This window comes from Enhydra lutris, unplaced genomic scaffold, assembly GCF_002288905.1.
Source record: "Enhydra lutris kenyoni isolate GAN:26980312 unplaced genomic scaffold, ASM228890v2 scaffoldscaffold13, whole genome shotgun sequence".
In the NCBI taxonomy this organism is placed as follows: Eukaryota; Metazoa; Chordata; class Mammalia; order Carnivora; family Mustelidae; genus Enhydra; species Enhydra lutris.
The window spans coordinates 46,445,417-46,470,152 of NW_019154097.1; the positions used below are offsets into that span (position 1 = coordinate 46,445,417).

The 24,736-nt window shown below is 54.8% G+C and overlaps 2 protein-coding genes across 10 annotated transcripts; both read left to right on the top strand.

Moving 5' to 3' along the window:
• The first annotated feature begins 207 nt into the window (after positions 1-207).
• LOC111146188 (claudin 3) lies at positions 208-1,231 on the top strand. The gene has a single exon (XM_022501625.1). The coding sequence runs from the start codon at positions 429-431 to the stop codon at positions 1,083-1,085; it is 657 nt and encodes a 218-aa protein (XP_022357333.1). The 5' UTR covers positions 208-428; the 3' UTR covers positions 1,086-1,231.
• Positions 1,232-18,478: 17,247 nt separating this feature from the next.
• LOC111146335 (abhydrolase domain containing 11) lies at positions 18,479-23,539 on the top strand. 9 transcript variants are annotated; one of them, XM_022501846.1, is made up of 6 exons: positions 18,479-18,658; positions 18,825-18,960; positions 19,539-19,712; positions 19,889-20,059; positions 20,176-20,357; positions 20,574-21,905. In XM_022501846.1, the coding sequence occupies exons 1-6, from the start codon at positions 18,540-18,542 to the stop codon at positions 20,704-20,706; spliced, it is 915 nt and encodes a 304-aa protein (XP_022357554.1). In that variant the 5' UTR covers positions 18,479-18,539; the 3' UTR covers positions 20,707-21,905. The 9 variants fall into 9 exon arrangements, 6 of the variants coding, with proteins under 6 accessions (XP_022357554.1, XP_022357557.1, XP_022357556.1 ...); XM_022501848.1 differs by having other exon boundaries at positions 18,519-18,662; positions 18,847-18,960; XM_022501850.1 differs by having other exon boundaries at positions 18,657-18,704.
• Positions 23,540-24,736: the final 1,197 nt, after the last annotated feature.

The following is a 24,736-nucleotide window of genomic DNA, read 5'->3' on the forward strand; positions in this document are numbered from 1 at the left end:
ACCCCCCACCCCGAGCTGGGCGCCACTCCCGGCCAAGTCCTTCCTCCCCGTGCGCTCGGCGAAGGTGAGAAGTGGGGCCACGTCACTGTCCCCAGGCCGGGGGAACGGCGGCTCCGCCCCTCCCACCCCCGCCAGAGCTCTGGGCACGGATCTAAGACTCACCGGCCCCAGCCCAGGGCCAGCCCAGTCGCCGCCGCCCGCCCACAAAGCCACAGGCAGGTGCAGGCTCCGCCGAGGCGCGAGCGGGCAGAGCGGAGCCGTTAGCCCGCGCCGTCCGTGCGTCGGTCCGTGCGCCCGTCCGTGCGCCCGTCCGCTGAGGCCTCCGTCCGTCGGCGCGCAGCAGCTCCGGCCCAGGCCCAGCGGCCACGGCCCCTCGTCGTCCCGCACCCTGAGCCGCCCGGCAGAGCCGGCTTCGGCGCGCGGCAACCATGTCCATGGGCCTGGAGATCGCGGGCACCGCGCTGGCCGTCATGGGCTGGCTGAGCACCATCGTGTGCTGCGCGCTGCCCATGTGGCGGGTGACGGCCTTCATCGGCAGCAGCATCATCACGGCGCAGATCACCTGGGAGGGCCTGTGGATGAACTGCGTGGTGCAGAGCACCGGCCAGATGCAGTGCAAGGTGTACGACTCGCTGCTGGCGCTGCCCCAGGACCTGCAGGCGGCCCGCGCCCTCATCGTCGTGTCCATCCTGCTGGCCGCCTTCGGGCTGCTCGTGGCGCTGGTGGGCGCCCAGTGCACCAACTGCGTGCAGGACGACACGGCCAAGGCCAAGATCACCATCGTGGCGGGCGTGCTCTTCCTGCTGGCCGCCGTGCTCACGCTGGTGCCGGTGTCCTGGTCGGCCAACACCATCATCCGGGACTTCTACAACCCGCTGGTGCCCGACGCGCAGAAGCGTGAGATGGGCGCGGGGCTGTACGTGGGCTGGGCGGCCGCCGCGCTGCAGCTGCTGGGGGGCGCGCTGCTCTGCTGCTCCTGCCCCCCGAGCGACAAGAAGTACGCGCCCACCAAGATCCTCTACTCGGCGCCGCGCTCCGCCGGCCCCGGCACCAGCACGGCCTACGACCGCAAGGACTACGTCTGAGGCGCGGCCGCGGGGAGACCCCAGCACCCCCCCTCGAGCGGGAGAGCCCACCAGCCCGGCGCGCAGCCTCCCGTCGGAGACCAGCCCACCCCACGCGCCGGGAGCTCTCCCACTGGACTGCGAGGGACCCCCCACCCGGCCTCCCCTTTCCCCGCCGCACGCCTCTCCCCCGATCCTCCCCCCACCCTGGGCCCCAGGGTCGGGGAGCGGGACCACGGCGCGCGCGGCGGACCAGCCCGCACGGACAGTGAAACCTTGTTCCTCCGGAGCGCGGGGCTGCGGGGGCCGCGGCGCCTGCCCAGCCCCGTCGGGCAGCAGCCCCGAAGCCCGCGTTGGGTGGGGACCGGCTGTCTTGAAAAGGGCCAGTGGATATTTTTCAATAAAAGCCTTTCGTTTTGCATTTGCGGGCGCCTCCTTGTCCTGAGAGCCGAAGGGCGTCGGCCTCCCCGCGGATCGCCCCCCAGCCCCCACCCGTCCCCTCCCCGCCAGGGTCGGCCTTGACTGGATTCTCTCACTGGGCACCCAGGAGTGAAGCTCAGAGAGGGCAGACGTTGGGTAACGAAGAAAGCGGGGTTGGAAACTGGGCTGGGCGCGCCCTAGGGGGCCATTTGCTCTCCTTCCTGGGGATCCGGACGTTGAAGGCCCAATCTCGAGAGGCACGTATGAGCCGTACCGGCCTGCTCAGTAGACAGAGGCGTGGGGGAGGCCGGAGAAGGGTGTCAGGGGCCCTCCCTCGCTAGCCTGTGCTATCTCTGGTCTGTACTCCTCATCCTCCCCGGCTGGCTGCCCACCGAGTCTTCCCTGTGCGTGAGAGAGAAACGTTCAGTGCGATGATTTCATACTGGGAAGAGGAGAACAAAAAGACCTATTGTTTTTGTAAAACACCGCCTCAAAAGTAAAGCTGGGCAGAATCTTCTCCCCGGGAGGAGAGATGAGAGAGGGGCCTCGTTTTCTTCCCAGGACCCTTGACCAAGAGAGAGAGGGGACTCGGGACCCTCTTAGGGCTTGAGTTTAACCAGGCTTGGAAGCACCTGTGTCTGGGAGAAGGCGCAGGAGTTTCAGGCTGTAGGAAAGGGGCCTGTGCCGCAGACCAGGAAAAGAGAGATCCCCCACAGCTGGACAGATAGCTTGGTGCAAGAGAAATGAGGATGAGGCCCAGGGGCCCAGAGGAGGCCAACTCATGGAGACTCATATGTGGAATTACAAACTCTGGACCTTATTCTGGTGTTTCTGGGAGTCAGGGAAAGACACACCTGGTCAGATTTATGCTCTTAAATATTAAATTTAATATTGCTTCCCCACCCCCCAAAAATAGGTGGGGATACCATCCAAGAGGCTCCATAGCCATCCCTGTTGAGATGGTGCAGACAGAAAAAAGTCAGGAGCACTGGGGCCTGGAGCGAGGCCTGATGGGGGCTGGGAGGAAGCAAGAAGAGTAGAACTTGAAAAGCATGTGGATATGTGGAGTGAGGGAGAGGGGGAAAAATTAGGTTAATCCCAATCTTCTGCCTTAGGTCACTGATTGGATTGGTGGTGCCATTTCCAAAATAGGAGACCCGGTTACTGGGGCAAGCCGATGGGTTCCGTTTTGGGTGCACGAAGTTTGGCAAGCCCAGGGGACCTCCAGGCAGAGACGTCCAGGAAGTGACAGGACATGTATAGAGACCTGGGACTTGGGAGCAGTAAATGTGTCTCTTGTTAGCACACGGGTGGCACCCGAAACCAGGAGAGTAGATGAGGTCAGTCTAGAAACCAAAGAGAAAAAAAGGTCAAGAGACGGGCGTTGGCAAGGGTGTCCGAGGTAGCGGAAGGGTCAGGCCTGATACGGCCTAAGGAGAAAGCCGGGGATTCAAAGCATCAAGGTGGTCCCTGGTGGCCTTGGCAAGAGGTGTGGGGACAGATGGGGCGGGCAGAAAGGCGAGGGAGAGATGAGAAGTAAAATCAGAGTATGTAGCCATGAGTCCAAGAGCTTTGCTTATAATGCGAGTTTCAGCCAAGTTAGCAAGTTGACAGGGAGCGAGGGTCAAGGGACAGGCATTTGGGCTTGGGGAGACTTGGGATTATTTCCAAATAGATAGTGTATCTCAAACTGCTTTGCCTGCAACAAAGCTAAAGCAGAAGGTCCCAGGGGTCACCAGACTTTTCAGTAGAATGCTCCGCTCGGTTGCCCCCAAATTCTCTAGTTAGAGAAAACCGACATGCTGTCACCCTTTCTGACTCAAGGAAGAGGAAGGAGATTACGGCTCTCGGTCATTCTTTGTAGGATTCCGGGAAAGCATGAGGGGTTGGGGTTGGGGTCCTGATTAGTCTTTGGGGGACCAGTCTTCTAGCCTGGAGTGCGGGGCGGGGGGAGGAAAGGGGGAGAGTGACAGTGAGTATGAAGGGTGGGGGATGAGTGATGGAGACACATCCTAAGAGAGCTGGAGAGAAGGGGTGTGGGTTCAGAAAAGCAGGACTCAGTGGGGCCTTCGTGAGGGGAGGACGGGGCTCAGTGATGGGAAGGGGCTCAGTGGGGGAAGGGTCAGAGAGGGAGGAGGTTCAGCAAGAAGAGGGGAGAGGGAGGGAACCGAGAGAAGTTTCTCTGGGCCTGTCTGGGATGGAATTGGGGGTGGGGTGGGGGGTCAGAAGGGCGGAAGGGGTTGCATCTGCCTCCACAGTCTCGGGCCCTGGGTGAGCCAGGGGATGACAAGTGGGAACTGAGGGTCATGGAGTGGGTTCTTTGTCCCAGGGAGCCCGGGACGTGGAAGCAAGGTTATTCATTTACCAAGAGCTTCCAGAAGGCAGCCTGAGCGTAATGCCTCCCGGCCACACTAGGACAAGCTGCAGCCTGGGGCCTTGCGGGGTACAGACCACAAGCTGAGGGGAGGCTCACAGGTGGGATCCAGGAAAACCACAGTCTGGAGGAGAGACTGGGCGTCAGTGGTTTCTAGATCCCTTCCTTTTCCTGGGTGCCTTTGAGCACATGCCTTCCCCTTCTGGCTCCGTTTCTCCATCATTTCAACAAGGGGTTGAACCAGAGGACCCACGAGGGCCCCCATGTTTATCCTTGCCACCCCCTGCTGCAAAAAATTAGGGAGAACCAAATGGGGCCGGCTGAGCAGGGCAGTTCACGCCTCTGGGCCTCAGCTTCCTCATCCGCAAAATGGGTATGATACTAGCATCAGGCCGTGTGGAGGACCAGCGGAGCCATCCTCCGGGTTCCCGGGAGGCCTCGTCTCACCCCATGACGGCACCGTGTTGTGTGGCTTCTTGTCAGACCTCTCCAGCAGGGGGTCATCCCCCAAGGTTGGGGAAACTGTCCTGACCTTCTATCTGCCCACAGCACCCAACGCAGGCCAGCACCCGTTTGTGGAAAGAAGGCCTGCCTGCCCACCTAGCCCAAGGCGAGGCACACGACAGGACCTCTAGCAACGTGAGCTGGTACTGTTAATGCTTTGGTCTACAAAGCCAGGCCGGGGTCTGGGAACTTGAGGGCAGTGTCTGGGTCTTGAGAAAGTTCTAGGTTTCTCCAAAATCCAGAGCCCTGGACACCCCCTTCCAGGCCCTGCGGCTCTGTCCCACTCCACCTCCCACCGTTGTGCCGCGGGGCTGCCCTGCTCCTGCCACACCTGTCCCAGCCCTTCCTCCTGCCGAGACCAAAAGCCAAGTGCTTTATCAAACAAACACAGCATTTATTGTGGTTCCGTCAAGGTCTGCGGCAGGCCTGCAGGAACAGACAGTACCTTCCTTCTCCCTCCCCTAGCAGGGCTCCAATAAAGGTCATCTGTGCCAAGACAAGGAGGCTCCGCAGAGCCGGTGAAGAGAACGAGTATCCTGCTGGGGCACAGGCTGAGCGACCTTGGACGAGTCACCGGCCGTATCTCACTCTCAGCTGTACAGGAAGCCATATTGTCACTGATCCCCTCCCTGCACCCCCCCCACAAAGAACCCTGCAAGGCACGCATTGCACGATGAGGCCATCAAGGCTCATAAAGTGATGGGACTAGGCTGCTGGCCCTGCCACATCCTGCCAAGGACCAGCCTCTCACCTGCCAACCTGGTCATGTTCTAGATGTGTCCACCTGTCTTCTTCCCCACTTGCTGCCATGACTCCAACCAGGCCACCACCATCGTTCAGGAACAGCCTCAAGAGGGTCTCCTGCCTCCAGGCTCCCTCTCCACACCTCCCCACCTGGCTATGCCCCATTCCAGGCCACTCACCTCGGCATAGCCAAGGGACTCCTCATGTGACGAAGTCCTGAATCTAACCACATTGGAAAATCCTTCCAGTCCCTTACCCCCCCACGCCCAATATGCCTCTTAGAATCCCACTCAGACCCCACAGCATGCGTTGAGAGCCTCTCCAGGGCCAGAGCCATGGTCGCCGCCATATTGTCTCCTCTCTTTCCCACCCCAACCCTCAAGGCCCAACTCGTCCGGACATCCTTCAGTTCTGCATGAACCCTGCCCTCTCCAGGCCCTGGGCCTCACCATAAGCTCTTCTCTGCTCTTGGCAATTTCCCCACCCTTGCCTCACCCCTCCTGGCAAGCTTACAGGTCATGTCGTGTCTTGGCTGAGGGACGCTTCCCTGACCGCCAGCCCATCCCTACAGAGTGCCATCCATCCAGGGCCCCATCTTGGCCTTTGTCGGTCTCTGCGAGAATCCCTTCTCCCTTTCAAACAATCCCACAGCGTTTCTCGTCAGCTGGCCATAACATAAGCATAATCAGAACAAAATGACCAAGGGGGCCTGGGTGGCTCAGTCAATTAAGCATCAGATCCTTGATCTCAGCTCAGGTCTTGATCTCAGGGTCGTTGAATTCAAGCCCTGGGTTGGGCTCCACACCCAGCGTGAAGCCTACTTAAAACACACACACACACATACACACCAGTGTGAACAAATGTTTCCGAACTACACTCTCAACAAAGGACACCTAAAAAAAAAAAAAGAAGAAGAAGAAGAAGGAAATTACATTGTCTTCTCAACAATTTCTCAGTTCATTGACCATTTCTACTTGAAGACACTTTGGAACAGAATAATATGATCTCCCCGAGCCTGATTCAAGTCTCGTGTGTTCCTGACTTAGTTTTAGAATGAATCTCTTCTGCATCATCTAGCATGAGGGGCAGAGACTCATAAAAACCAATGATACAGCATCCACACACGTGGTCACTTGCTCCTAAAGCTGCCGCTGAATCTGGGGTCCATGTGCAGGGATCTGGAGATGAGCCATTCCAGCACCTTCCGTACTCTGAGTGCTAGCCACAACACGCCGTAGTGGAAACTCACAAAGACCACGCTAACTCACATGCTACCTCCCGGAATGACCTCTGAACTTATCTTTCTCCTGCCCCTAAACCATCGGCTCTGCTGGGGTGGGGCCCTACGCACCTTGTTCACCTTCGTATGTCCCAGGCTTAGCCTAATGCCAGCACGAGCACGGAGCTGATGTTCAGTGAGTGAGAGACAAGGCTCACATCCAGGGTGCCCAAAGAACGAAGTTGAAGGACCCACACTGGTAGATTTCAAACCGTAACACAAGGCTAGAGTCTTCAAAGCAGTACAGTACTGACAAAGAGACCAATGAAACAGAATGAGAGAACCCAGAAATGAACAGTCACGTATGGGGTCAAATGTTTTCCACAAGGGTGCCAAGAACACTTGATGGAGGAAGAATCATCTATCTAGTCTCTTCCCCAAATGGTGCTAGCACAAGTGGATATCCGCCCGCAGAAGATGAAGCTAAACCTTTACATAATGCCATATACAAAAATTAACACAAAATAGATCAAAGACCTAAGAGCTAAGCTTTTCTAAGTCACCTGAGCGGTGCAGTCGGTTAGGCATCTGACTCCTGGTTTTGGCTCAGGCTGGGATCTCAGGGTCATGAGGTCCAGTCCCGCATTGGGCTCTGCACTCAGCTCCAAGTCTGCTTAGGATTCTCCCTCCCCCTCCCTCTGCCCCTCCCCCTGCTCTCTCTCTCTCTCTAAAATAAATAAATAAAATCTTAAACAGCAACAAAAAAGGAGGGGGCGCCTGTGTGGTTCAGTCAGTTAAGCATCTGCCTTTGGCTCAGGTCATGATCTCAGGGTCCTGGGATTGAGTCCCACATTGGGGGGTCCCTGCTCAGTGGGGAGTCTGCTTCTCCCTCTCCCTCTGCTACTCCCCTTGTTCTTTTTTTTTTTTTAATGAGAGGTTTTTTTTTTTTAAGATTTTATTTATTTATTTGACAGAGAGAGATCACAAGTAGGCAGAGAGGCAGGCAGAGGGAGAGGGAGAAGCAGACTCTCCGCTGGGCAGAGAGCCCGATGAGGGGTTCAATCCCAGGACCCTGGGATCATGACCTGAGCCAAAGGCAGAGGCTTTGACCCACTGAGCCACCCAGGCGCCCCTCCCCTTGTTCTTGGTCATTCTCTTGCTGTCTCTCTCTCTCTCTCTCTCTCTCAAATAAATAAAATCTTTTTCTTTTTAAGTGCTCAGCCTATAAAACTCTTAGAAGAAAACATACAACAAAAGTTTCACAATATTGGACTTGGCACCAATATCTTGGCTATAACACCAAAGACACAGGTAACAAAAGAAAAAAAAATAGATGAACTGGACCCAATGAAAAATTTAAAACTTTGTGCATCAAAGGATACTATGGACAGAGTGAGAAGACAACCCACAGAATGGGAGACAATGGGAGCAGCAAATCATACAGCTGCTAAGGGATTAATATCCAACATATATAGAGAACTCCTAAAACTCAACACCTACAGGAGCGCGTGGGTGGCTCAGTGGGTTAAAGCCTCTGCCTTCGGCTCGGGTCATGATCCCAGGGTCCTGGGATCGAGCCGCATCAGACTCTCCGCTCAGCAGGGAGCCTGCTTCCTCCTCTCTCTCTGCCTGCTTCTCTGCCTGCTTGTGATCCCTCTGTCTCTGTCAAATAAATAAATAAAATCTTAAAAAAAAAAGAGTATTTAAAAAAAAAACAAACTCAACACCTACAAAAAGAGCCAATGCAAAAACAGGCAAAGGATTTGGATCGATGTTGCTCCAAAGACGATATATGAACGGCCAGTAAGCACATATGAAAAGATGCTCAACATCACTGATCATTAGGGAAAGCAAATCGAGACCACGATGAGATAATACTTCACCCTCATTAAGATGGCCGCCGCAGGGTTGCCTGAGGGGCTCAGGTCTGACTCTAGATCTCAACTCAGGTCTTGATCTCAGGGTCATGAGATCAAGTCCTGTTGGGCTCCTCTTTAAAAAAAAGAAAGAGAGAGGGGCGCCTGGGTGGCTCAGTCAGTTAAAGTGTCTGCCTTCAGCTTGGGTCATGATCCCAGGGTCCTGGGATCAAGTCCCACATCCAGCTCTCTGCTCAGCAGGGAGCCAGCTTCTCCCTCTACCTCTGCCTGCCTCTCTGCTTACTTGTGATCTCTCTCTCTGTGAAATAAATAGATAAAATCTTTTTAAAAAAGAAAAAAGAGAGAGAGAGAGAGAGATGTCTACTCTAGAAAAAGAAAAAGGACAGAAGGAAAAAAAAAAAACTGATGTTGGGGCCTCTGGGTGGCTCAGTGGGTTAAAGCCTCTGCCTTCGGTTCAGGTCATGATCTCAGAGTCCTGGGATCGAGCCCCGCATCAGGCTCTCTGTTCAATGGGGAGCCTGCTTCCCCCTCCTTCTGCCTGCCTCTCTGCCTACTTGTGATCTTTCTCTCTCTATCAAATAAATAAATAAATAATCTTAAAAAAAAAAAACAACTGGTGTTGAAGATGTGGAGAAATTGGAACTCTCGTGCACTGTTCGTGGGATTGTAAAATGGAAAACAATATGGTGTCACTTCAAAAAATTAAAAATTAAAGAAATAAGAAGATAAATTAAAAATTTTTAATTAAAAAATTAAAAATAAAACTGCCTGTGATCAAACCATTCCACTTCTGGGTCTATACCTACAAGAACTGGAAGCGGGATCTCAAAGACATATTTGCACGCCCGTGTTCACAGCCTGTTCCCAATGGCCCAGGAGTGGAAACAACGTAGATGTCCATCTGTGGGTAAATGGAGAGCAAAATGAGGACCACCCGTGCAATGGAATGTGATTCAGCCTTAAAAAGGAAAGAAATTCTGACACCTGCTGCAACAGGGCAGAGGTTTTACTGGGGGGACTATGTCCAGAGAGGCATGCACGGAGTTAAGGGATTCTGTAAAGGATATGGAGGTGTCAGGAAACTAACAAACCAGGAGCTGGGAGAAACAAACAGCTCAGCATCTCCTCTTCATAATTTTTTTTAAAAGATTTTATTCATTTATTTGACACAGAGATCACAAGTAGTCAGAGAGTGAGGGGGAAGCAGGCTCCCCGCTGAGCAGAGAGCCCCATGCAATGTGGGTCTCCAACCGAGGACCCTGAGATCATGACCTGAGCCAAAAGCAGAGGCTTAACCCACTGAGCCACCCAGGCGCCCCTCCCTCTTCATAATTTTTAAGCGTGAGTGCTGATGAAATAGTGGTATTTTCATCATCATCCCCATTTTATAGATAGGAAAACCAAGGCATAGAAGTGTTATATCCGTTTGCCCAAAGTTCGCACAGGGGATCTGGGGTTTGAACCCAGGCAGTCTGGCACACTAGAGCCCAGGCTGCACTCCCTGCCTCTCGTTTCCCCTCCACCCCCACCACCCCCCCCCCGGGCTGGGGAAGCTTATATTGATAAAACAGTGTTAAAGGGCAATCTGGCCATTTCTATAAAATCAAAGTCCCTTATAAAGATCCTCTAACACCCAGCAATTCCACTTGCAGATAACTTTGTCCTGCAGTACAGAGCGTGCAAGGGTGTGCGATACTCATTTTACTCAATCCTCAGGTACCTGCCGTTCTGGGGATTAGACGAAGCCAGTCGTGGTGGCTGGTTTACGGTGCGCATGTGACAGCTGTGGCCAATGAGACAGGAGGGAAGATGGGGCTGGGGGTGGGCAGCAGGAAACGGCTTCCACATTTTCTAAGACAGCACTGGTTTTCCTTGGATGGGTGGTGGTGTCTGGAATTCTATCGCCAACTTGAACCCCAAAAAGAATGAGCCTAAGAAGCCATGAGGCCCAGGATGAGGACATCAGTCTGGAGAGGTGGAACGTGGAGCCCTGGAAACGTTTTCTGCCCTGTAGTCCCTGTCAGCTCCCTGGGCCCTCACCCTCCTTAGATCTCACTGCCTAAGCCCGTGTGACTTGGCGTTCCAGCCTGAGATGTCCTAACCAGTACAAATGGGCTGCCATTTAAAAAAAAAAAATCAAGTACAACGTGTCTTGTGTAGGAGTCTTACAGAAAAATAAATGAACCAATAAAATCGGAATCTGATCAATTTTCTAGATCTACTACCAGTTTATAGGATATGCAAAGGAAGGAGGAGCACAGCAACACAGAATATGGTCAGCAAAACGGCAACTGGGTTCTTCAGTGACCCCCCCCAAAAAAATGCATTTCGTTTTCAAGGAAAGAAATTGAGATGTAGGGGAATCTATAGATCAAAAGAGACTTAAAAGAGATATCAACCAATCACGGTTGTGGCCATTCATAGGTTCCTGATTGAGACTCTTAGAGCTGATAGCATATATGAGACAGTTTGAGGGGCACGTGGGTGGCTCAGTGGGTTAAAACCTCTGCCTTCAGCTCAGGTCATGATCTCAGGGTCCTGTGATTGAGCCCCACATCGGGCTCTCTGCTCAGCAGGGAACCTGCTTCCCCGCCTGTCTGCCTGCCTCTCTGCCTACTTGTGATCTCTCTCTCTGTCAAATAAATAAATAAAATCTTTAAAAAAAAAAAATGAGACAGTTCGGACAGTCCGACATTGGAACAATGAGTAGATCATTGATAATCTTAAGGGACTATGACTTCTTCAAGTGTGTAAATGATATGGTGGTTTTATGTTTAAAAAAAACAACAAACACAAGAGCCCTTAGCCTTTAAAGAAACATACGGAAATATTTACAGATGCACTGGTATGAGGTGTGAGATTTACTTCCAAAGCACGTGCAGGTGGGAAAGACATAGATGGGGTATAGATGAAACAAGACGGACCTTGAGTTGATCATTGTTGAAGCTGGGTACTAGGTAGAGTGGGGTCCCCATTTTATCCCCCTTCACATATGTTTAAAATTTTTCATAATAAAAAGGTGTTAAACAAAACAAACTGAGGGTTGCAGGGGGGAGGGGGTTTGGGAGAGGGGGGTGGGGTTATGGACATTGGGGAGGGTATGTGCTATGGTGAGTGCTGTGAAGTGTGTAAACCTGGCGATTCACAGACCTGTACCCCTGGGGATAAAAATACATTATATGTTTATAAAAATTTAAAAAAAAATTTTAAAAGGTGTTAAAAAAAAAAGTAAGTCTGCATTGACATAAAAAAATATTCCTCAGAAATACCTTCTTTGGGGCACCTGGGTGGCTCAGTGGTTTAAGCCTCTGCCTTCGGCTCAGGTCATGATCTCAGGGTCCTGGGATCGAGCCCCGCATCGGGCTGTCTGCTCAGTGGGAAGCCAGCTTCCCCCCCTTTCTCTCTGCCTTCTGCTCTGCCTCCTTGTGATCTCTCTCTCTGCCAAATGAATAAATAAATCTAAAAAAAAAAAAAAAAAATTATGAAAAAAAAAAAAAAAAAACCTTTTTTTCTTTCCCAAAAAAAAAAAAAAAAAAAAGTTTTCTTGACTTCACATTTCCAAACAAAGACCACCCCAGAGGATTTTGCCTCCTCTGCTCCCACGGGCCAATCAGCCTCTCCCGTCTGCTCCTGCCCCCACTCCTTCAGCACTCCAAGCCACTCTTGGCAAGGTCCCCAGTGGCCTCCAAGTTGCCGTGGCCTACAGTCACTTTTCTATGCAGAGCTTACTCACTCTCAGCAACTTTTTTTTTTTAATTTTATTTATTTATTTGACAGAGAGAGATCACAAGTAGGCAGAGAAGCAGGCAGAGAGAGAGAGAAAGGAGGAAGCAGGCTCCCCGCCAAGCAGAGAGCCCGATGCGGGGCTCGATCCCAGGACCCCGAGACCACGACCTGAGCTGAAGGCAGAGGCTTAACCCACTGAGCCAGCCAGGCACCCCTCAGCAACTTTTGATACAGGTGATTGCTTCCTCCTCCTCAGAACCTCAGTTCCCCTGCCCTTTGGGACCAGTCCCTCCCCCCCCCCCCCCCCCCCCCAGCCCTCCTCCTGCCACTGCTCAGTCTTTCCTCCTGGGCATTCTTCTCTTCCACTGAAGCTCTGGTGAACCCTTTGATTGTCTCACCCATTCCCACAGCTTTAATACCCTCGCAGACCTCTCCTCCCAGCTCCCCATGCAGGCATCCAGCTGCCTCCTCGGGTGCCGTGCGGGTGGTGGGGCACAGAGGTTAACAATGGCGTGGCCCCTGGAGCCCAGCCACTTGGGACTGGATCCCGGCCCTGCAGCCTCCAAGCTTTGGGATGGTGGGCAGTTAATTAACCTGTCTGCGGCTCAATGCATTTAGCTCTAAAGAGGGACCGACAAATAAAGTAATACAGTTCTTATGAGGACAAAATCAGTAAATAGGTAAAGCACTTAGAACAGTGTTTAGCACATGGTAAGCACTCGACAAATGTTGACTATTACCAGTATCTCACGGGCAACTCGACCTTAACATGCGTCAAGTAGGACTCTAGATTGTGGGATATCTGGGTGGTTCGGTTGGTTAAGCATCTGCCTTCTGCCTGGGTCGTGATCCCAGGGTCCTGGAATCGAGTCCCGCATCAGGAAATCCTTCCTCAGTGGGGAGCCTGCTTCTCCTTCTGCTTGCCACACCCCTGCTTCTACTCTCCCTGTCTCTCTGACAAATAAATAAATAAAATCTTAAAAACAACAACAACAACGAAACTCTAGATTGTCCCTCCCTACTAGTACCTTGTAGTGGGTGGAAACTTCCTTGCCAGCCTTCCCCAGCTCTGTAAACAGCACAACTACCTACCCAGGTGGTCTGTCCAGAAACCTAGGAGTTGTCCTAGTCTCCTCCCTTTCCCTCCCCATTGTCCTCTCTACCCATCCAATTCTTCATCAAATCTTGCTGATTCTAACTCCAAAACATATCTGATATCTACCTTTCTCTACCTCCATGGCCACCTCCCAGCCAGAAGTGGACATCGTGTCCTAACTGGACAACCACAGTAGTGTCCAAGCTGATTTTCCTTCCCCTCCTCCATGTGCCCTTCAGTCTGTCCCTCCATCTTCCACTATGCACCCAAAGAGTCCTATAAAAATGCATGTCTGTCCCTCCTTAAACCCTTCCCCAGCTCTCGTTTTTCTTAGAATAAAAATCAAATTCCCTACCAGGCTCCTGCTCGGACCAATATCAACCTACCTACCTCATGCCTTGCTCCCCTTGCTTCCTCTGTGCACCGCAGGGCCTTTGCATACACTGTTATCTCTGTGTAGGACACTTCTCCCCTGGCGTTCATATGACTGCTTCCTTCTTATCCTTCAGATGTCACCTTACCTGAGGCCTTTCCTTACCATCCTACTTAATATTGCCAACCCCAATTACTAGCAAACACAGCACCCTGCTCACTGAACTTACACAATTTATACTTATACACTTATTTCTTTGTTTATTTCTTTGCAGCCTGTCCCCCCTAATGGAGAATAGAAAAGTAGGGAATTTGGGGTTTTGGTTTTTTGTGTTGCTTGAGAAACAGAGCCATGTAATCGCCATATCTCTAGCTTTAAAATTCATACTTGGCATTAAAAAAAGAAAAATCAGGCCGCCTCGATGACTGAGTCAGTTAAGCGTCTGACTCTTGATTTCGGCTCAGGTCATGATTTGGGGGCCGTGGGATCGAGTCCCAAGTTGGGCTCTGCCCTCCCCTCTGCTTGAATTCTCTCTAAATAAATACATGAATAAATAAAAATTTTAAAAAAATTCATACTTGGCTTTAACGTGTGTTCAGTAAATATTTGTTGAATGGATTACTGGATTATTGATTTAAAAAGAAAGTCAGTTGCAGACAGATGTGCATGGTATTATCACAATTATGAAAGTCAGTCTCTTGACTTAGACATACAATGCCATGATTTCTGTGATACGGGGTTCTGCCCCCGCAGTGGGAGTCACGTTAAACTTCAGTCCCCCTGGGTTGGGGCCACAATTCCAGGATATTCAGCAGGCCCAAGTTTGTTTGGTATGGGGGGAGGGGAGGTTGGTTGCTGGAAGAAGGACAGGTTGGACAGCATCCAGCCCTCAGGAAACAGTGGTCACTGCTGAGACATTCTCATTTTGATTCAGTGACCAATTCAGTCCTGGGACTGTGTCTGCTTTGGGCTTGGGACCAGGGAAAATGTTGCAAGCTGCCTATGATTCTGCCAGCCCAGTAGACCCCTGAGCTGTTTCCTCTCTGGGGAGCCTGCTGAGAAGCCAAGAAGTGGGCGACAGATGCCCCTCCCATTCTGGGCCAAGCTCTGGTCTCTGCAGAGGAATTCCCTTCCCCTAAGGGCTTTAGCTCCTGAAACACACAAACCAGCTTTTCTACTCTTGGGTCAGCCCCATGCATCCCCAGTAGCAATGAGCACGGAAAAGTAGGAAGGAACCAACTAGATGAACCCAGAAATACATTATATGTTTGGAAAAGATCACGCTGAGTACTGTGTAGGGAAATGGACAGGGAGCTGGCCATCCCTGGAGAAGGGATGGGGTCGTGGATTTGGGCAGCAGAGAATGGATATCAGAGTTATTTGGAAGATAAAAATCCATAGCAACTGGGGGAGGGATTGGGTGGTGGCAGGGGAGGTAAGGAAGATGCACCTAGAATGATTCCCAAGATTCTGCCTTGGGAGAGGGAAGGGCTCTGCCATTGCAGTGATGGTCCCAACTTCTGGAACACCCTCCTCCACTGTAAGCCCTTCACAGACCCCGACTCCTACTCATCTTTCCGACCTCCATTCAAGCATCACTTCTGCACATTTGCACTACCTGGTCCCAGGGCCAGAGGCACCCCTCCTTTCTCTCTCCGCCTTCCTTTGCATATTTACTGTGTGTGCGATTACACATTCGTTGGTATCCTCCCCACCAGACTGTCAGGTCTGTGAGTGGATCTGGGGTCATCCTTGCAACCCCAGTGCCTAGCACATAGTAGGTGCTCAATAAGTAAAGGGTCCCAAATGCAGGCAGGGGGGGCTGCAGTGTCCCCTGCAGGTTGGTATTTTTCCCAGGGGAATGGAGTGGGCTGGGTCCACCCACTCTGCCCAGCCCACCACCCAGACTCCTCACCCCCTACTTTAAGATCTATGCTTTCGAGGAGGCTGTGACTGGGGGTACAGTGTGCACATGGGTCTGGAGGTGGGAAAAGTGTCGACAGGGTTGCAGCCAGCAGGACCTGAGGGCCTTTCTGGAGCAGAGGAGTGAGGGGAGCAAAGCAGGACATGAAGGTGTGTGGCCTTGTGGGAAGCTCAGAGGGGAGGGAATGTGGGGAGGGGGCCTGGAGGTGGCAGAGAGGGGGCCCAGAGATGTTCTGGGCCCTGTGCACTCCCTGCCTTTTATCAATGGCTCCAGGGGCCTCGCCCACCTGCTAGGAAGAAAAAAATTACTCCACACCATCCATTGCTGTGTGGTCCCTGAATTTCTCGTCCTGCTCATGGCTGTCTAGAAAGGTGCATACTTTCTCCAAAGTAGCCGTTATTTTTGAAGGGATGAAGGGAAAAGGGAATGTTCTGGAAGTGCTCGGTGAGTCTGGGGGAGGCGCCGGGATTACCGTGCCGCTGTGGGAAAGGCTGCAATGGGGACTAAACAAGGTAATGCACAGAAAAGTCCCTGCAGCTTAAAAAACTCAGGATCCAAATCTGAGAAGGCTGAGTGGCAGGGGCAGGAGGAGGCTGGGCGGGGAATCACCTAGCGGCCCCCCCTGGGGAAGCCTCCAGGGGTCTCCTGGGAGCCCCGCCACGGCACAACTGACACTCTGGCCCCACCCGGCCAGCAGGCAGGAATTTGCCCTGCTGACCTCCCCTGGCACACTCCTGTCACCATGGCGACCAACCTGGAAACAAGCGGCCCGATTGTCCCTGCTCAGCGGGGCAGGTGAAACCCCGGCCACGTGACCGATACTGAGCCAGGTGCGGCGACGGGACACCCGCCTGCCTCCCTGTCTTAACCCCTTCCGCGCTGCCGCCCCCGTGGCGCAGTGTCCCTGCCGCCGCCGGCCGCACCCCTTCGGGGGCCCACGGATTCCCAGCCAGAAGGGCGGGGACTACCGGGAGCACTGCACTAGGAGTCAAATTCCTGGGAAGGAATTCCGGTTGGGCCACGCACGTGCTGAGCGGCTGGAGCTGGGTTATTCCCCTCCCGCGTCTCCATTTTCTCAGCAGTAAAATGAGGATGACAACACCCTCCCAGTTCACAGGGACCTGGGGACGGCTGAGAGCAGGGATGCTGGGAACAAAGACTCCCAGGGCCGGCTCATTCACACCCGTTTGCCCCCTCCCCCACATGACCTCAGCATATCAGGGGCTCCAGAAGGCCTCCCCCCAACCAAGGGTTGGACACCCCCCCCTCCAAGAGAGAGACCCTCACAAACCAGTTAGGAGTTAGCCAGTTCCTAAACAAGCTGGGAAAGGGTGGGCAGCCCCCATTTTGACCCCTCCCCAACACAACAACACCAGAGTCCTTCCCAGATGGCAACAACCCCTACCCAGGCCCCACGGCTTCCTCCAAAGTGGAAACCTCAAGCCAACTGGTTTTTCCGCTTGCTCCCAGGCCCTAACCAGCCACATGATGGGGCTTTGGCCAGGTCTCAGGAATGTCTCCAGACTGCTTCTGCCACAGACCCAGGGCTCTGAGCAGATGGTCCAGGGTCATGGGCCAGGCTCACGTTGCCTGGCTAGACAGTAGGCTGGGGAGGAGGTGGAGGGTGGTTTAAAACCACGTTTGGAATATTAACCTTCTGAATCACCAACGTTATGTCCACCCCCTGCCCCTTCATCCACCAATTCTAGGAAAACACCCTGCTTGATGTCTCCTCCAAGGACCCCTCCCATGCCTTGGTCCAGCCCCCATCCAGGGCTCAGATGTGCTCATCAGTCCCCTAAGGACAATTCTGGCAACAAATCATCACACCACTTGCTGTGCTTAGCGTCCCCCGTGACCTCAAAGCCCTTCTCTCATTAGAACAAAAGAACTGCCAGTCCCCAGGCTGGCTCAAGGTGGGAGCCATCTCACTGGGCAAGGTATTTATAACACCTTGGAGTTCAGATGCATCCTACAGGTCTTGACTCCATCAGGCCTGCCCTGAGGAGGGAGAGGACTGGCTGGTCCAGATGTCATCTCCTGCAAGGGGCACTGACCCAGGCCCTAGGCGGACCTTCACCTAAGCCTCAGCTAGTGCCTCGAATCTCTTCACAATCATTCAGTAAAATGATTACTATTGCACTTTGCCCCAGATAAACAAAAACGTGTCTCCAGTCCGCCAGGAGCTCCCAGACTGCGGTGGACAGAGAAAGCCAGCTTTGAGAACATGGGGTGGAAGAGATGAGGTTCAACTGGGGAAATCCGGGAAGGCTTTTGAGGAGGTGGCAGTTATCCTGGACCTCTAAAGCCGTGCAGGAGTTGGGCCGTTGGCTATCCGGAAGGCCCCCGCAGCAGCCAGCAGAGGGAGTCCTGGGGCTGGAAAGTAAAAGGCAGGTGTGCAGATGCAGTTTTCGAGTTGGGGAGTTCATAGGAAGCACGGGTGGAAGAGCCGGTAAGATGGCCAGGGGGGTGGGGGGGACACGGACCAAGGGAAAAAAAAAAAAAAAAGAACGTCACATCCGACAGCGATTCTGGTTCTGCCTCTTGTGCAGCCATTTGCCTCAGTTTCCCCATCTGTAAAGGGCGGGCGTGGAGGGTGGTTGATGACCTCTCCAGTCGAGGACTTCAGGATGGGGAAGAGGGGCACAACCCGGCCAGCCTGGGCCCCCGGCTGGGCAGCACGGCGCCCCCAAGCCGGCGCCGCGATGACGAGGGCCCCTCCGAGCGCCCCTCCGCACCCGCCTGCGGCACTGAAAGTATGACGCCCATCTAAGGCGGTGCGTGAAGGCAGAGGAGCAGGCCAGGTGCGGGGCGGGCGCGGGCCCCAAATCCCGGACGTTCCGAGCGGCGGGGATGGGACTCCCACGCCACAGGACTCTGATTCGCCACCAGGATTCGACGCCGGAAGAGGCTGGGCGGAGCTTCGCGAGGGCGTAACCAGGGAACAAGGTGGCTCCGCCCGGGGCGTGGCTAGGGGCGGTTCTCCCGCCTGCCGGCGCGGAGGCTGAGGGGATAGCGTAATGACGTAGGGGGCGGAGCTGGGGAACAGACTGTACCCTGGGATTACGTAAGGAAACGAGGGCGGGGGCGGGGTAGTCCGTGCTAGTGGGCGGGGAAGAGGGCGGGACTACAGTCGGAACTGGGCGGGGCCCTGAGCGAAGGCAGGAGGCGGAGCGAGGGGACCAGGCCGCGGTGAGCTCAGGTAGCAGTTCCCGGGCATGCTCCGCTGGACCCGCTCCTGGAGGCTCCCCCTTAGGGGGCTCGGCCCCTGCAGCCTCAGCTTCTCCAGGGTGCCCGTCGCACCCAGCAGCAGTGGCCGAAGCGGCGCCGAGCCGAGGTCAGTCAAGGGCGCCATGTGAGATACCGTCCGTCGTTCCTCCCGGGTCAGTCCTGCCGTGGCGGCCCCGCCTCCTCCGTCTGTGCCCGCCCCCGCCCAGGCCGCTCCCCGGAACCCCTTCCCCAGCCGGCTTAGACCCCTCCACCGCCCTCGCGCCTCCCTCCAGGTCGGTGCTGCTTTCCTACAAGCTTCTGGACGGAGAGGCGGCGCGCCCGGCCCTGGTGTTCCTGCACGGGCTCTTCGGCTCCAAGACCAACTTCAGCTCCATCGCCAAGGCCCTCGCCCAGCAGACTGGCCGAAGGGTGAGCTTCCGGGAGAGGCGGGGCCCCGCGGAGGCGTGGCCCGTCTCCCTCAGCCGGCATGGGGAAGGGGATGGAGGCTGCATGGCACACCGGGGCCCTAGGTGGACCCCCGGTCATTCTCGTGCTTGCCCCCACCCAGTCCTTCATGTGTGAGAGCTGCCGTGCGTGCTCCACGCTGAGCTCAGCCGTCCAGGGGTCCAGTGGTCACGGGGACCAGCCCTGTTTGTTCCCCAGGGATGACAGGGAGCTTGCCGCCTTATGCAGGAAGTAGCCCGCCCTTCTGGGTTCCAGCTGGCGGAAATTCTTGGCACCTGCTTTCTCTGGGTGGTCACCCTGCCAGGCCAAACCTTCAGAGACACGGTTATGCTCCTTGGGCCTTCTCTGGCAGAGCAGCCCCAGGTCCTCCATCTGGCCTCCTAGGTCTGAGAACTGGGCCCTCTCAGCATCGGGGCCGTTTTTCCACTTCACGACCTTTTCCCAGGCTCTCTATGCCCCTCAGCCCGCAGGAATGCCATGCCTTAGGCGTCTGTGCCCTGAATGTCGATGCCGGCTCTGCCCGCCCTCTCTCCACTCCGCAGGTGCTCACGGTGGATGCACGGAACCATGGTGACAGCCCGCACAGCCCAGACATGAGCTACGAGGCCATGAGCCAGGACCTGCAGGACCTCCTGCCCCAGCTGGGCCTCGTGCCCTGCGTCCTCATTGGCCACAGCATGGGAGGCAAGACAGCCATGTTGCTGGCACTCCAGAGGGTGGGTGAGCCTCCCTGTACGGGGCTTCCCCCGCATCCAGTGTGGACCCTGAGTACCCAGCAGTTGACCTGGGACTCAGCCAAGCCTTGGATGGCCAGATTCAGGATCTGGGAACCCTGCCTGAGACTCAATGTGCCTGCCGTAAGGCCGGTCCCAAGTGTGGTTCTCTTAAACAGCCGGAGCTGGTAGAACGCCTGATTGCTGTGGACATCAGCCCAGTGGAGACCACACCGAGCTCCAACTTCCCATCCTACATGGCCGCCATGAGGGCTGTAGACATCCCAGATGGGGTGCCCCGCTCCTCTGCCCGAAAGCTGGCCGACGAGCAGCTCAGCACTGTTATCCAAGTAATACACCCATCCCCGGGTGGTGGTGGGGGCTGGGACCTGTCAAGGGAAGAGTGGCAGCCCCAGACCTCACATGGAGACTTCCCTCCCCCAACTACCGGACCCACCCCCTCCAGGACTTGGCGGAGCGTCAGTTCCTGCTCACCAACTTGGTGGAGGCGGATGGACGTTTCATGTGGAGGGTGAACTTGGAAGCACTGGCCCAGCATTTGGACAAGATCATGGCTTTCCCACCACAACAAGAATCTTACCCTGGGCCAACCCTCTTCCTCCTGGGTGGAAACTCAAAATACGTGCGGTAAGTCAGTTTTAGCGGCGGTGGTGGGAGGGGTCCCAGCCTAGGGATCCTGCCTTGGGGAGGGCTTCGGTGTGGGCAGGGGGTGCCTGAGAATTCAGAAACACCCCTGGGCATGTGGGCTCATGTGCTCTCGTCTCCCTGCTCTGTTCCGCGTCTCTGTGTCTCCCCAACCTCCCACTTTGACCCCTTCGGTACGGCCTTCTCTTCGACAGACAGCCCCAGCCACCACGCTGAGATCAGGCGGCTCTTCCCTCGAGCCCACATGCAGACTGTGCCCCATGCCGGCCACTGGGTCCACGCCGACTGCCCCCAGGACTTTGTGGCTGCCATCCGAGGCTTCCTGGCCTAAGAGTGGCTGAAGAGAGGAAGCAGGAAACCCCCGGCTTCCAGGCACTGTGGCCCACTCCATGTTTCTGCGCAAAAGGACTCGGGCGGGCACCGAGAGAGCGTGAGGGTACGGAGGTGGTCAGACCTCAAGCTTTAATGAATAAAGACACTGCTGCTAAGGTCCCAGGCTGAGCTCTGTCACCGCCAGCGTCCCCACCAACCCAGGGGGAACCGGACCCAGGGGACCCTCGCATTTCGGGGGCCCAGGGGGGTGCCCAGAGTGCCCCTGGACTCTCTCCGCAGCTGACTCTCGACCCGCTGCCTCACCAGCTGCTGCATGTCCTCCTGGGGGCGGGAGAGCAGGTTCAGAGCCAGCCCTGTGCCCTTTCTCTTCTCCCCTGAGCTCCCTGGCCCGGCTGGCATTCCCACACTACCTCCCAGGCCTCCACCTCCTGCCTCAGCCTCAGTTTCTCCTCCAGGACCTCCAGCAGCTGGGCCTCCACGGCGCGCAACTTGGCTTTGCATGTGTCCAGCTCGGCCTCCAGTGCAAGCTTCCTGCAGGCGGCGGGGAGAGCGGCCCGAGGCTTGAACTCCACGTGCCTGCTGCGTGGCCACAGCCCCCTGCCTTGTGACAGGGTGAGCGCTTCCGTGGCTTTCCTTGTGGGAACACCTGACTGCTCACCTCCTCTCCTCTAGCAGGACAGAGCCCTGAGGGTGAGCCACCCACTGTCCTCCCAACACCCCCCCCCCCCCCGCAAGCATCTGCCTCTCACTTGGCAATGGCTTCATCCCGCTCCTGGAGGACTTGGTCCAGCGAGGGCTCTGTCTGGGCGTCCCCCAGTGCTCCAGCCACTTAGGATTCTGGGCTCTGTTGTAGGGTGACAGAGGAGGGAGTGGAGATCTAGAGCTTGTCTAGATGAGGTGTCCCGCTTCTGGGCCCCTCTGCCCTTCCCTTGGCTCTGATGCTAATGTCAGCAGGGGAGGGGTCTGGAAAGTTCTCTTCCTGCCTCCTCCCCCATCCCATCCCCCACCGCCTCTCCTGGGCCTCTGAAAGTAATGCAGGGGGAGTGGGCCACGTTGAGGGGTGGCAGCTGTGGCCCCTGCCTGGCACAAGGCTAAGCAGAGGGGACGGGGCGTTTGGCCCCTCAAGGAGGAAAGAAGTTCCCACCCAAACCGCAGGAAAGAGACAAGGAGGGTTTCAGAAGGACACTTACCCCTCTAGGGCCCCAGGACAGAGAGCGTGGCCTGGTGACTGGGACTCTTGTCAATGGGGTGGGGCAGGCGGACTACGTAGCCCTTTGCCCTCCCTTCCGGGCGAGGCACTCCCTGTCAGGCTCCGCCCCGGGCTGGCCAGCCGGGCCCCTGTCTCCCCTCCTGGATCCTGGAACTTTCCTGCGGGGCCCAGAGCTTCCTCAGGCCCTTCCTGTACCGTCACACTCGTCCGTTCCCACAAGGGGGCGCTCCACCCACGCCGGGAGATGAGAACCGAGGGCCAGAGCCAGGACCATCCTGCAGGTGGACAGGCGTAGGTGCCCCAGCACCCCATCTCGAAAGGCTGACATCTTGGCATCAACCACGCATATGGCCAGTCTTAGCTCAGCAGGAAACAGAAGGGAAAGGGCCTAACCATTGCTGTAGACTCTTAACATCTGGGATGTCCATTCTTCCTAGTCACATAGCTGGTCACTCCTCCAGGATCCCCAGCGTTCTGATCCTGGAGCTGGGCGGGGTCTGCTGGGGTGGGGGAGGGGTCGTCTAGGTAGCCCAGCCCCCCCCCAATCCCCCCATTTCTCCCCACCCCGCGTGCTTACTGAGCACACCAGTGACATCAAAGGTGTAAGAGAATTTGCCCCATTGAGAAGCCTCTTCAGCAAGGTCATGTCCAGGGGATTAGATCCTCAACTCTGCCTTAAACATAAATATTTCTCCCAGGCCACCCTGCCAGACATGACTCGTGCCACTGAGACACGGGTTCCTCCAACAACCAGACCAACAGCTTCCTTGGTTGAGCCCCAGGCGAAGAGGTGAGGTCGAACTGTACCCCCAGATACGCCTTTCTGTTGAGACGGAGTCACTGTGTTTTGAGAGTCTGATCTGTGCCGTGATCCAGACAGGGCCCAGGGACCTGGTCTCAGGGACCTCCAAGGCCAGCAGGGATGAAGCGCAGATAAAATCAGAAAAGAGTGTCAGGGGCTCCCGGAACAGTAGGAGCATGAGGGAGGTCACAGGAGGTCACACCCAGCCCGTCACAGGAAGTTCCCTTAGGAGCTCGTCCAGAATGAACCCTGCAGACCAGCAGGAGTCAGGAAAAAGACATTTCTTTTAACTTTTTAATCTTGAAACAGTTTCAAAACTGCTCTTCAGTGTCCAAAAAAATATCCTTTTAGGGTAAAAAAAAAAAATCTAATACGGTATCAAACATTGTACCCAGTCGTCGCATCTCTCTGGTCCCCCTAGGTCTAGAACAGTTTGTGGCTTTTCTTTGAATTTCGTGGCCTTGACATTTTGAAGATTACAGGGAAGTTATTTTGTAGACCATCCTCAAATTCTGGCTTGTCCACGCCTTCCTTATGATTAGGCCACTGTTAACCCACTTTGGGCAGAGACATCACAGAAGGGATGCTGTGTTCTCCTTGCTAATATCGTTTGGAACCATGACTGGTGGGACCAATGCTGAGCGCTTGACCACAATTAATAAGCACTGGTGAAGGGAGGTACTTAGAGAGTATGACACATCCTTTCTCTTACCCCACTTTCACTCATAGGATTCAGCATCCATCAATGTTTCTTGCCCGCATTAATTATTACTACAGTGGTTCACAAATGGGGGCGCCTGGGTGGCTCAGTCCATTAAGCGTCTGACTCTTGATTTCAGCTCAGGTCCTGATCTCAGGGTCCTGGGATCGAGCCCCACGTTGGGCTTGGGCTGAGTATGGAGCCTGCTTAAGATTCTCTTTCTCTGGGCACCTGAGTGGCTCAGTCATTAAGCATCTTCCTTCAGCTCAGGTTGTGATCCCGGGGTCCTGGGATCGAGTCCTGCATGGGGCTCCCTGCTTGGCAGGAGGCTTGCTTCTCCCTCTGCCACTCCTCCTGCTTGTGTTCCTTCTCTTGCTGTCTCTCTCTGTCAAATAAATAAATAAAATATTTAAAACAACAACAACACTCTTTCCCAGTGTTTATTCTATGGTTCTGGTTCTCTGGAGAACCTAACTAATAGAATTTACATATATTAGGAAAAAGTTCACTGTTAGACCTGAATTCCCATCCACCAGGCTCATCCTAGCTTTCCATATTTTACCTTCTTTCTCCAGTTGTCTGCAGTACATTTCATAATTAGTTCAGTCTTTCTGGGTGCCGCTAATCCCCCGGAACAATGGTGCTCCCTCTGACGTGGATGCCCTTCTTAGGGGGACCTGGCTTCTGCGGGGACTGCCAACCCCCACCCTCAACTCCGATACCACCCTCAGGCGTGACCCTGGCTGCCACTGGGGTGTGAAATGTCTAAGAGCTTTACAGTCATTAAGCGAGTCATTCATTCTGCAAATATTTGCTAAGCACCTACTATGTTCTAAGCGTGTTTCCGGGTAGTGGACATAAAACAGGAAGACAAAATTCCCTGACTTCATAGAGCTCACATCCTTTTTTTTTTTTTTTTTTTTTTTTTTAAGATTTTGTTTATTTGATAGAGAGATTCTCTCTGGGAATCTCTCTGGGGAATCATGGGTTCATGCCCCAGCTGCCCCTGTCCAATCTCGCTCCTCTCCTGCTCCCCCAGGATGGCTCAGCCTCAGGACTGAGCTGGAAGATGGACAAGATGGACAAGACGGTGCGCTGGGGTGGCGGAGGCTGAAAGTGGGAAGGAGAGCTGCCGGCTGGGAGGGGGCTGGGGGGCTTACCTGTATGTGACCTTGTTTGTGCTTCCCTCCCTGAGCTTTATTGTCATCTGTGACATGGAACTAATGGGTCACCTCCCCGGTGGGGTCACAGGAAGGGTTAAGCAAGGTCGCTCATACAATGACCAGCGCTTTGCGTACTGATGGACCAGGGTCGGA

What these genes read in the sequence shown, in the direction of transcription:
- LOC111146188 (XM_022501625.1), top strand. Translation starts at nt 429, where the DNA reads ATGTCCATGGGCCTGGAGATCGCGGGCACCGCGCTGGCCGTCATGGGC.
- LOC111146335 (XM_022501845.1), top strand. Translation starts at nt 19,197, where the DNA reads ATGACAGGGAGCTTGCCGCCTTATGCAGGAAGTAGCCCGCCCTTCTGG. An exon ending in TGTTGCTGGCACTCCAGAGG is followed by an intron (nt 19,713 to 19,888) that starts GTGGGTGAGCCT and finishes TCTCTTAAACAG; the next exon opens with CCGGAGCTGGTAGAACGCCT. An exon ending in GGAAACTCAAAATACGTGCG is followed by an intron (nt 20,358 to 20,573) that starts GTAAGTCAGTTT and finishes TTCGACAGACAG; the next exon opens with CCCCAGCCACCACGCTGAGA.